We start from the raw sequence: 13169 nt of genomic DNA, 5'->3' as shown, positions 1-13169 counted from the left end.
TATTGATACAAACTTTCAATAGCATATTAAGCGCAAGTGTCTATGTTACCTAGAAAAAATATATCTTCGTATGGAGTCAAACAAGATGAAATTTATATAAAAATGTAGCTCTCGTCAATACCAACCGTATTTAGTTTTGAATCTTTTCCTTTATATTTTGTTGATTTTTTTCTAAATAACTAATACAAATTTTTGGGAGTATGTTGAGCAAAATACCTCCCTCTGTCCTAAATATAAGTCTTGGAAAGTAAAAGCATTTCAAGTGTGATAAAATTTATATAATAATAAAATAATAACATTTATGATATCAAATAAATATAATTAAATTATTTACTAATTATACTTTTCATATGGTCATAAATATTTGTAATTCTCTCTAAAATTTTGATCAAACTTGAGATGTTTTAACTCTCAAATAAAGTTGAAATGATGATTTGGTATGGAGGGAGTAGTTTCCAAGATGACTTTGTTGGTTATGTATTAAAAAATATTTTGGTATTTATGAACGCCCTATAACTGCACTTCAGTTGTACTTGTAAAGTTTTTTTAATTTAGAAGTCATTTTGAACAAGGTTTGAGTCAAATATTGGAAATATAAATCATCAATAGCTTTTGAATTGTTGAGTTTGCAAATATAAAAATTATATGAATAGATTTATCTTGAAAAATACTTTCATAAAAGTATACTTGTATCATTTTTTCCTAAATACTTTTAAATAAGAGGTCAAAGTTGTATTTTGGAGACCGTGTAGCTATCCTAAATAATATCTAAATCCTATATGGAGCGAGTAACTGTCTAGCATGTAAATATTAAATAAAATGATATCAGATCAACTAGTCCTCTAAATAGGGCTCCTATTTTTTATTTGAAGACTATATTTTCCAGACTGCACTCCAGGGATGCCCTCAAAATAGAGCCCTCAAATTCATTCTAACTGAAAATGACACATGGGACTGATTGGCATTGACTTTCTCCACCAAATTCATTCTAAGGCCTTGTTTAGTTCACCCTGAAATCCAAAATCTTTTCAAGATTTTCCGTCACATCGAATCTTACGCCACATGCATGAAGTATTAAATATAGACGAAAATAAAAACTAATTGCACAGTTTATCTGTAAATCACAAGATGAATCTTTTAAGCCTAGTTACTCTATAATTAGATAATGTTTGTCAAATAAAAACGAAAGTGCTATAGTTCCGAAAACTTTTCAGTTTTCGGAACTAAACAAGGCCTAACTGAAAATGACACATGGGACTGATTGGCATTGACTTTCTCCACCAAAACAAGCGTGACTTGTCGGGGGCATCATGTCGTCATGGGAGGGGACGGACTCGCGCTGTCGGGAGGAGAAGCACGGTTGGGAAGTCACGTGCATTGTGAGAGCGAGCCCCGCGACGCTAGAGGAGCCGTCCGCGCAACCGGAGGATCGGAGTCGCGTGAAACCAGTGGTTTGGGCTTGGCCTAGAGCCACAAGAATGTGGGTTGGAGAAAGGATTTGGCTGGCCATCCAAATTTGAGGTCTCTAGTAGGGATCTTGATGAAGTTGTCTTTTAAGCCTAAGCATCTATATTTATCTATGCGGTTTAAGTAGGGCCCATGCTAGAGTTTTTCGCACACACCACACCACACAATACACGTAGACACACGTATATATTATATGCTTATTTTGTTTTTATTTTCTACTATCATGATAATTTCTAAACTTAATTAACGAACATGGATGCTTATTTTATTGACTAAATATCAAGATAATGGATACCACATCCATTTCAAAATAAGCGTACATCTCATATGTCAAGAAGTCAACCAGTCTCAGATTTGTCCAAATATAAGGGAGTTGCTATATTTCAATTGCCTGAATTTTAGGCAATAATCTTTGACAATCAACTAGTATAACTCATAACATGTTAACAGAAGTAATAAAATATATTAATATTTATGACATCAAATAAGGATCATTAGATTTATCATGCTATATATTGTTACAGTATACTTATTTAGATGTACAAATGTTGATGAAATGTTTTGTTTTTAGATCAAAGGCTCAGCCCAGGTTTGTTAGGAAGCTTATAATTGAACCCCCGATCTCATCACGGGGGTTACCAGTTTACAATAACGCACAAGTAGCAGTGGGTAGATCAAAGGCCTGAACCCAACAAAAAATAGCTCTCGACTAACCTCAACGTTCGACACCAGAAAATACTGAGCAACCTCTTACAGCAAACTAAAAAAAAACCAACTTAACTATCCAGACAGAAGAAACAAAGTCAAGCCCTTCAACCCTCCATGTAGGTTGCTTATCACCTCTACAAACAGAGCTTCAAGAGAGTTGGGTGATCTAGACCACCCAGCACAAAATGAAAAAATGTCCGGAGGAAAGATGCAATTGGGCAATGAAACAAAATATGTTCAGATGTTTCTAAACTATCACCGCTCTTGCAATATGGTGACCCAGATCACTTTCTTCGCTTCAGCTGCACTCGACATTGTATTTTTATCCTGTGATGATAAACCATCCATTGAAAGATTTGGACCTTAAGGGAATCTCTACATTGCCAAATTTTATTGAGATGAGCATTTGATCCCTCCAAATGATAATAATCTGTATAAATATCTGATTGTGTATCTACCTGATTTCTCTAGTTCCCAAACAACCTCATCTCTGCCTGAAGATAATTGGATCCGTCTCAACAACATCGGCAACCTATTGCACTCTTGTAGTAGAAAATCATCGAGGGTTCTTCTGAAGTTTAGTAACCATTGTCCATTTTGCCACACATTAGACACCTCTACTTCAGGATCTGAACAGATTTGAAACAATTGCCAAAATTCAACTTTCAAGGTTGTATCACCAAACCAATTATCCCCATAAACTTCACTCTTCTCATAGTTGATTTTCATGCCTGACATAAGTTCATAGCAGGAAAGAGAGAAATGTTGGAATCTAACTTTTCCATCAAAATAACTCTATCATCAGCATACTGTAGGTGTGTTAGGCCAGCCTCTAATATGTTTTATAAGTCCAGAAACTTAAAACATACAAGTGCACACCAGCACGGTGATCACAAGAGAATAAATAAAGACAAAGAAGCGTACAACACAAGGTCTAGTGCTCAATCAACTGGACGCCGCCGCGCTGACGAGCTCGCTGAGCTGCCGGACGAACTCGTCGGCGAACCTTCCCTGCACGCCGTCGTCCGTCAAGAAGTCGGCCCACTTCCTAGCGTCCCCTTCCCCTCCGTCCGCCACCGCCGCCGCGACAGCGTCGCACACGTCCTGGCGCCCGAACCAGCCGTCCTCGTCGCGGCGCGCCACCTCGACGCCCACGCGGAGCTCGCGCGCGAACAGCGCCGCGTTAAGGTACTGGTCGCCCTTCATGGGCAGCAGCACGAGGCGGCAGCCGGCGACGAGCCCCTCCACGACGGAGCTGAACCCGGCGTGGGTGACGTAGCACCCCACGCTCCGGTGGCGCAGGATGTGCTGCTGCTGCACCCACCCGGTGTGCACCAGTCCTCTCCCTGACACCCTCTCCGTGAACCCCGGCGGCGGGACGACTGCCGCCGCGCCGTCCGGGGAGTTGAGCACGGCGAGGAACGGGCGGCCGGTGGCCTCGAGCCCCAGGAGGAGCTCCGTCGCCGCGGCGGGCGGCAGGAACGTCTCGCTGCCGAACGACGCGAAGACGACGGCGCCGTCGTCCGGGAACGCCGACAGCCAGGTGGCCCAGCGCTCGTCCAGGTCCCCCCGCGGCGGCTCCGGCACCAGCGGCCCCGCCACCAGCACGGGCTTCCGGAACTGGGCGGCGTAGTAGTCTATGTAGACGCCCTCCATCTCCGCGCAGGTCTTGAGCACGACGCCGTCGCAAGCCCGAGTGCTGGCCACCGACCGGTCGTAGGCGCAGGGCTGGCCGCCGAAGCTGGTGAAGACGTAGGTGAAGTCGGCGGCTTGGTACGCCGGGACGCCGGCGGTGGCGAGATGGGAGGATCCGGGAAAGCCAGCGGGGGCGGACATGAGGTCGCGCGCCGACGCCCCGGGCCCGTCGAGGCGGCGCGCGGGGACGGCGAGGTATGCGAGCGCGACGGCGGAGAAGGCGCTGAAATAGAACGACTTGACGCCCAGCGCCGCGGCGTCGTGGGAGGCCCACGGGGTGGCGAAGTCGAGCAGCACGGCGTCCGGGCGGAGCTCGGCCAGCAGCGCGGCGACCTGGGGCCGGGCGGCGTCCAGCGCGACCTTGAGCAGCTCGGCGCCGTCGGGCGAGAGGTCGGCCGTGCTGGCGGCGTCCTCGGGAAGCCCCGGCACGCGAGGCAGGCGCAGCGGCAAGACGGCCACCCCGCCGGCGGACGACGCCGAGGAGGACAGCATGGCCTCGACGCGCGGGACGTTCCCGGCGGCTGTGAGGAATGTGACGCGGACAGAGGAGGAGGAGGCCAGCAGCCTCCGCGCCAGCTGCGCGAACGGGACGATGTGTCCGAAGGCGAGCCACGGGAGCATCACGACGTGCATGGGCGCGACGTCGTCGCGGTTGCCTCCTCCGCCGGTCGGCATGGCTGTGCAACTCCGATCCTGTCCGGTTCCTGTTTGTGGCGAAACTGATGGAGTGGGGTGGATCCTTTAACAGGCTATATAATGCAGCGTAAGCACGGCAAAATATTTATTTGAACGGGAGTGGGTGACGCGTGGAAACACGTGGATAGCGATGCCACGGGAGCCAAATAGGTCATCATCCCCAGCACGGCCCAGGCCCGACTAAGGGCTCGTTCGGTTGATCCGGTTTGGGTCACTGGAATGATTCCAGATGGATTTGCTTCACTAATTTACATAGTTTAGATAAGCTGGAATAGTTCCAGGGGCAAAATTATGGCAACCGAACGCAGTCTAAGGCATTTGGTTAGTTCACCCAAAAACCAAAATTTTTTTAAGGTTCTCCGTCACATCGAATCTTGCGGCACATGTATGAAGCATTAAATATAGATGAAAACAAAAACTAATTACATAGTTTGCCTGTAAATCATGAGCTAAATCTTTTAAGCCTAGTTACTCTATGATTAGACAATATTTGTCAAATAAAAACGAAAATGCTACACTGTCAAAAACCAAAAAAAATTGGATCTAAACAAGGCCTAAGACATGACCTGAGGGGTTCATGGTCAATAACGTATCACAATATAGTATGTACATGCTCAGTATGCCCTATCTGCACTATTCAAAATTGTTTTGAGATTCGTGCTATACATACTACCCAATGTCAAATCCTACTGTTCTGAATGACACATATCTCGATACGCTATGTGAATGGCCCACATAACACATGCTCAGCATGTATCCATGCTTTAGTTCATTCTGGCACGACTCGACTCACGCATCGGACCATGTCATGCCCACCTAGGAGCTGCAGCAACGGCTTAGACACAGCCGATAAGAGTTAGGTCATTTTTCGAGATTGTGCAAAACACGTTTTTCATTAAAGAGAAGAGCAAAGACATTACAGTGGGTGAACCTTGGTAAGCCTAAGCAAACCACCCCACATACATCACTAAAAACTAACACACGTGACAGAAGAAAAATGGGCTCAGAAGCACGAGAGAGGGGTCAAGCTACATGATTAACCCCAACAACCGAGCCTAATATAGAAAAACTCAACACATTGGTAGCAGTCGGTGGTGGGATCCGTAAATAAAACAACGGCAATGCATCCGCAAGAACTCTAGACAGCAAAGCATTCGTCGAAGCAACCACATCAACCTTGGCGACAAAACATCCACCAGAACACCTCGGCGGCAAAGCATCCACCGAAACGGCTATGACCAACAATGCGGCAAGCGCCATGCACTCCTCCGAGTCACTAAGGGTAGGTGGCCCTCAAGACCACGAGCGAGGGGGACCTCCATGGGAGGCACACGTCGATGGCAGCACAACCTCCACGACAACATCCTCTACAACACCGGCGGCAAAGCATCCGCACAAGCAATAATACCATCCACACGGCAAAAACATCCGCGAGCGGGGCCAACACACTCCCAGTAGCAAAGCATCTGCATGAGAAGGGGCCTAAGCGACGACTACAGCTACAACAAGCAACAATTGGACATACCAAGTGAGGAGAAGCATGAAGTACAATTAGGCACAGCACTACGACCAGGGGTTACCACATGGGAAAGAGCGATGGGCAGATTTTCTTCTTTTGCCATGGTGCTCTAGCGATGCCTTCATGAAGGAAATTGACGCCCCAGACGCCAATCAATGTTGGAGAACCTACGAGCAGGACTTTCATCCTCAGCCTTCCCTCGATGGACCGAAACTTCAACGATGCCTTCAAGAAGGTTGGTGACACAAGCCTGTCCACCGCCGTCAGCCCAAATGAACCAGGTAGGGTTTTTATCCATTTTCTGCGAGTCCGTAGATCCAGGCAAAATTGGGGCACCGCGGTGGGCCACTGCCATCGCTAGTCGGAGCCGCGACGACGACTGCCAAAGTTGGCCTGCGGCGGCTGGGCGAGTGGCGGCGTGGCGTGTCGCCCCGAGTCACCTAGGAGACACGACACGGAGCTTCTCAGTTAAAAAAATGAGCCATGCCATTGTACTGTCAGCCATGTCGGCATATCTCTAGCGATGACTTCGGCGGCGAACACTAGATCGACATCGCGCAGGCTACGGACGAGAGCGGTGGTCAGCGGCGCGTGCGGCGAGACGGTGAGGAGCCTGCGCAGCCGCGCACTAGTTGTCGCCGTGGGATGCCCACACTAGTATCATGTACCCATACCCAATTGCAGAGATGACCACCGTTGTCATGCCCCTTGACCATGCCTCGCTAGACGGCCGCCACGAGCAGCAGAGAGACTGTGAGGGCAAGGAGGAGCAGGGGATCTCATGCCCGCCATCCCCTCGGAGCCGTGCGTGGCGGATCTCTGTGCGTGCGGTTGGCAGAGCCCGCCTTCCCCTTCGGTAGAGGCCTCCCACACCGCCATCCCCTGTGGTAGCGGTGGCTATGTCCATGATTAGCTCTTCGCGCACAGGATGAAACGAAGAAAGGCTCGCAGCCAGGTTCATTCGGTTTTAGAAATAACGCTCGCTCATCTCGTCTCTAGCAAATGTTTTCCTTCTCTCTCCTATTTAATACATACAAAAACTCAAATTTCTGCTCATATGGCATCCTATTAATGTGCATAAACCCCCGTGAAATCTACTCCCTCTGTCCCTAAAAACTTCAATTTCTAAAATTCGTGTCAGTCAAATTTTTTTTTTAAGTTTGACCAATTTTATAGAAAAGAATATCAATATCCATGACATAAAATGAGTATTTTATAAAAATATCTATAATAAATCTAATGGTACTAATTTGGTACTATAAATTTTAGCATTTTTTAAAATTTGACCAAAGTTTAAAAAATTTAACTTAAGACAACTCTAAAAATTAAAGTTTTCAGGGACAGAGAGAGTGCGTTAAGACTGCCCTCACAGTACATTTTAGAGTGTTTAACCCCAACGATACATATATCTATTCATGTCTTTAGACACCGTCTTGTTCAAAATAACTTAGGCCTTGTTTAGTTTAAAAAAATTTCGGATTTCGGCACTGTAGCACTTTCGTTTGTTTGTGGTAAATCTTATCCAATCATATACTAATTAGGATCAAATGATTCGTCTTGTGATTTACAGTCAAATTGTGTGATTAGTTTTTGTTTTCGTCTATATTTAATACTTTATGCATGCGCCGTAAGATTCGATGTGACAGGGAATCTTGAAAATTTTTTGGATTTCGGGGTGAACTAAACAAGGCCTTATGTAACTCGTGGCGGAATAATTAAGTCAACATGCCATGTCTTTTTATAGTAAAATTATTTAGATGTATAAATATTGAATAGTATTTTTTTATGAATTCAGCGAGTCATAAAATAATTAATTGATTTATTGAAATATGATATGTGAAGGAGTATAGACTTTAAAACTTCACAAAAAGAAAGGAAAAGAAAGGGAACATACAAGTGCACACCAGCGGTGATCACAGTTGACACTTGACAGCGCGTTACACAAGAGAATAAAGCGTACATTTAACACAAGGTCGAGGCGTCGAGCGCTCAATCAACTCGAGGCCGCACTGACGAGCTCCCTGAGCTGCCGGACGAACTCGTCGGCGAACCTTCCCTGCACGCCGTCGTCGGTCAAGAAGTCGGCCCACTTCCTCGCCTCCCCTTCCCCTCCGTCCGCCACCGCCGCCGCGACAGCGTCGCACACGTCCTGCCGCCCGAACCAGCCGTCCTCGTCGCGGCGCGCCACCTCGACGCCCACGCGGAGCTCGCGCGCGAACAGCGCCGCGTTAAGGTACTGGTCGCCCTTCATGGGCAGCAGCACGAGGCGGCAGCCGGCGACGAGCCCCTCCACGACGGAGCTGAACCCGACGTGGGTGACGTAGCACCCCACGCTCCGGTGGTGCAGGATGTGCTGCTGCTGCACCCAGCCGGAGCACACCACGCCCCTACCTGCCACCCTCTCCGCGAACCCTGGCGGCGCGACGACCGCTTCTCCGTCCGGGCAGTTGAGCACGGCGAGGAACGGGCGGCCGGTGGCCTCGAGCCCCAGGAGGAGCTCCATCGCCGCGGCGGGCGGCAGGAACGTCTCGCTGCCGAACGACGCGAAGACGACGGCGCCGTCCGGGAACGCCGACAGCCAGGTGGACCAGCGCTCGTCCAACTCCCCCTGTGGCCGGTCCGGCACCAGAGGCCCCGCCATGAGCACGGGCTTCCGATACTGGGCGGCAAGGTACTCGACGTAGGCGCCCTCCATCTCGGCGCAGGTCTTGTACACGACGCCGTCGCAGGCCTGGATGCCGGCGACCAGGCGTTCATGGACGCAGGGCTTGCCGCCGAAGCTGCTGAACATGTAGGTGAAGTCAGTGGCCTGGTACGCCGGAACGCCGGTGGCGGCGAGCGGGGAGGAGGCTGGAAAGCCAGTGGGGACGGACAAGAGGTCGTGCGCCGACGGCAGCGCCCCCGCTCCGGCCCCGTCGGGGCGGCGCGCGGGGACGGCGAGGTACGCGCACGCGACGGCGGAGAAGACGCTGAAGTGGAACGACTTGACGCCCAGCGCCGCGGCGTCGTGGGAGGCCCACGGGGTGGCGAAGTCGAGCAGCACGGCGTCCGGCCGGAGCTCGGCCAGCAGCGCGGCCACCTGGGGCCTGGCGGCGTCCAGCGAGACCTTGAGCAGCTCGGCGCCCTCGGGCGAGAGGTTCGCCGTGCTGGCGGCGCCCTCTGGAAGCCCCGGCACGCGGGGAAGGTTCAGCGGCACGACGGCCACCCCGCCGGCGGAGGCGGCAGAGGACAGCATGGCCTCGACGCGCGGGACGTTCCCGGCGGCCGTGAGGAACGTGACGCGGACGGCGGAGGAGGAGGCCAGCAGCCTCCGCGCCAGCTGCGCGAACGGGACAATGTGGCCGAAGGCGAGCCACGGGAGCATCACCACGTGCATGGGCGTGGCGTTGCTGCCGCCGCCGGCGTCCCGGTTTCCACTTCCGGCGGCCGCCATGGTGGTAGGTCCAATACTCCAATCCTGTCTGGTTCGTGGTGTGAAGCTCATGGAGTGTACTGTACATAAATAGCTACAGTAGCGATGCAGCATGGCCACGTGTAGCAAACTCGAAAAAGTTGTCCAATCGCAATCATTATGTCCTTGCCGCACACCTTCAACATGTTAAATAGGGCCTTATTAATTGGGAAAAAAATCAAAATGTTTATTGTAGTATTTTCGTTTGTGTTTGATAATTATTGTTCAACCACGTATTAACTACGCTCAAAAGATTCGTCCCATAAATTATAGGTGAACTATACAATTAGTTATTTTTTTATTTATTTTTAGTGTTTCATGCATGTGCCGTAAGATTTAATGTGACGGAGAATCTTCACCATTTTGGCCTTGTTTACTTGCACCCAAAAACATAAAATTTTTAAAATTCCCTGTCACATTAAATATTTAGACGTATGCATGAAGTATTAAATATATATGAAAATAAAAACTAATTGCACAGTTTAGTTCATGGTTGGACAATAATTACCACAAACAAACGAAAAATCTACAGTGTCACGATTTTTTTTATCGAGGAACTAAACACGGCCTTTTGTAAAATTCTTTAGCAACTAAATAAGGCCTAGGTTAAACTTTAGAATTTGCTAAATTTCAGACGTCTAAATTTTTGTTTTATTTCAGGCAACGATTAGTGTGTTTTATATATATATATATATATATATATATATATATATATATATATATAATTTTCCGTACTCTCAGGAGTAATTACTCTTATCTTCAATAAAACACATTACGTATGTATTTATATTTTTTTATCGGTTTAAGTATGTTCATATACTCATATTAATATACTCTAGATCTTACCACGCGAAAAAATTTCAAAGAAATTCATATTTTTAATATATTTCTAAAATGCCACTACTGTAGTATATATAATAAGTATAACCACATACTCTATGTATACATGCATACTTAACATACATAGTACCTTAGATAATTTACTATGATCATATACTTCGTCTACATACACTCCATCGGGTCATATATGTCAAAAATCTAGAGATATACACATGGGAGTAACTACTACCGGAAGTAAAAAGGAATTATCCTCTCTCTCTCTCTCTCTCTCTCTCTCTCTATATATATATATATATATATATATATATATATATATAATTTCTGTAGACACAATCTAAAAAAGTTTAATCGGCACGCATTCTATGGGGCGAGGGAGTATATGCTAAGGACGTCAAAAAATAGGAGTTGCCACTAGGTGTCAAATTTCTCACCACACAATAATGCTGAACATCTTGACCTAAATGGGAAGAAGATAAGAGCTAGGACAAGAAGATACGGACCACAATTCTTGTATCTAATGGTTAAGGGTGTGTTTGATAGTGAGAAATGTCTCGATCTGTTGGGAGATTAGAGGCAACAACCAACGTTTTGTGTGGTGGCCGACGGATGGCCACAAAAAAAGAGAAAATACATAATGAAAGGTATTTTATAATTTAGATGAAAGTTATTTACAGTTTAGATTTGTAAGCGGACTATCTTTCGGTGCTAATTAACACCTAAGGTTGCACGTTGATACGCATCACATGTATGGTGGTATTTTAAGTGCCAATGCTTTACGTTTGGGTTCCTATTATATTTGTTCATCACTGAATAATATATATTTATATATAATGTTCTAGTAAGTCCCAGCCCTCAACAAAGAAACTTTGTCCATAGAATCGGATGATATGGTAGCTAAGGACAGGTCTAATGCATAGTTTCTATAGATAACTCTATATCATTTAGACTCAACATTCTTTATTCGGTATCAGTCCGGCATATCAATTGTTGTATTTTTCTCTAACAATAAAATAGCAGCCGGTTTACCGCAAAACCATCAGCCGAACAGCTCTAACAAGCCGTGGCAAGCAGCCCTGTGGCCTTTTGTCCTCTATTTTGAATAACGTCTTGTTAGTCTATATTTAATGCTCCATGCATATGCTGCAAGATTTGATGTGATCGAAAATCTTGAAAAGTTAACAAGGCCTAAATCACCATATGAAATCTACAGTGGCACAGTTGTCCACCGTACCAACTACCAAGTACCATGATGTTAACTGTACCTGCCTGGAAAACAATGAACAGTAGCGGATTGGGCAGTAGTGTGGGGTTGCAGCAGCCGTAGCAGTTGGAGCGTCAATTTCAGTAGCAAATGCAGCGGGAGAAGGAGAACGAACACACAACGGCGAGTCAAACAAGACTGGGCGCTGGAACACACGTTGGAGAGGTTGCAGCAGCACGCGGGTCGGGTCGTGGGGTGGTTGTGGAGAGGGCGCACAGCACATCGCAGGCCGCCTGCTTCGCACGGGGATTTTGGAGAGGCGGCAGAGGAACGGAGCGGGCAGAAACGAGCCGCCGCTCCCCAACACTCCTGTCATCCCTGCCTTCCCAATAAATTTATGGTCACACCATCATTAAAACTAGGGCCTTGTTTAGTTCCGAAAAGTGAAAAGTTTTCGGTACTGTAGCATTTTCGTTTGTTTGTGACAAATATTATTTAATTATAGACTAACTAGGATCAAAAGATTCGTCTCGTGATTTACAGCTAAACTGTGTAATTAGCTTTTGTTTTCGTCTATATTTATTGTTTCATGCATGTGCTACAAGATTCGATGTGACGGGGAATCTTGAAAATTTTTTGGTTTTAAGGTGAAGTAAACAACGCCTAGAAGGATTTCATGCGTGTTGCTGTGAGACTTAGCGATAATTTTCGTACTATATATTATTATAGAGCATGGACTATTTAGAATTTTTAGGTATAATTGGAAAACATAAGCAGCTAGCTGAAAAATTACAAAAGCACTCTTTGTTACGGGGCAAAAATGCCACATGTATTAAATTAAGATCTAATTTTTCTAAGGTTATGCATAACACTTTTTTAAGTAACTGATAAACATGGGAGATGAAATGGAGAAGTAGAAATCTATGCCTAATAATGAAGAGGCAAAATTTCTACAAAGATTTTGCGGCTCCATGGAGCCCGCTGCCGTCGCAAGTACCGAGTCCAGATATCGTATAGCACCTTCGCCAACATGTGCGAGCTTGGGCTCCACCTCCACTATTCGCACCACAACTATCGTGCATCGCTCGAACAGCTGAGATTTGAGGAGGAGCGCCTTCCGTGTCAAAACCCTTGTTCATCAGCGCATGCCGACCATCACCTTTCTTCACCAGGATGGCTGGTGTTCTCTATTACACCACCATATTATCGTTGCTGGAGATTCCGAGCCACAACCTAATTGAAGTGCCTAGCATGGACTACTTTTAAACGGTCCTAAAATACAGGCCTAGCTCGTAGCCTAGGCAGCCCATTTGAGCCCAACATCATGCTCATCGTATATATATACAGAGCTAGGGTTTCATTCAATTATCATCTCCATCTCTAGCGTAAGGGCCATAGTCGCCCCTTCCCTCCCGAATCGAAACGAGACCGGTGCACCTCCCTTCTCCATCGCGATTCCCGAACCGGCGCCCCGCTGTCCCACACACCCACTCCCTCTCCTCTCCCTCTGTCCTACCTTCGGCAACTCGTGCGATCTCTCCGACGGTGTCCCGGTGCGGAGCCCCTAACGCACGGCCCATATAGGCGGCGTC

General features: G+C 47.1%; 2 protein-coding genes across 2 annotated transcripts; both read right to left on the bottom strand.

Moving 5' to 3' along the window:
• On the bottom strand, nt 2875-4578 carry LOC8069310 (anthocyanidin 3-O-glucosyltransferase). The gene has a single exon (XM_002448938.2). It carries the CDS (start codon nt 4543-4545, stop codon nt 3121-3123), a length of 1425 nt encoding a protein of 474 aa, XP_002448983.1. The 5' UTR covers nt 4546-4578; the 3' UTR covers nt 2875-3120.
• LOC8069309 (anthocyanidin 3-O-glucosyltransferase) lies at nt 7888-9504 on the bottom strand. The gene has a single exon (XM_002448937.2). It carries the CDS (start codon nt 9459-9461, stop codon nt 8079-8081), a length of 1383 nt encoding a protein of 460 aa, XP_002448982.2. The 5' UTR covers nt 9462-9504; the 3' UTR covers nt 7888-8078.

This window comes from Sorghum bicolor, chromosome 5, assembly GCF_000003195.3.
Source record: "Sorghum bicolor cultivar BTx623 chromosome 5, Sorghum_bicolor_NCBIv3, whole genome shotgun sequence".
Taxonomy (NCBI): Eukaryota; Viridiplantae; Streptophyta; class Magnoliopsida; order Poales; family Poaceae; genus Sorghum; species Sorghum bicolor.
This window is presented reverse-complemented; position numbering and strand designations above follow the sequence as displayed.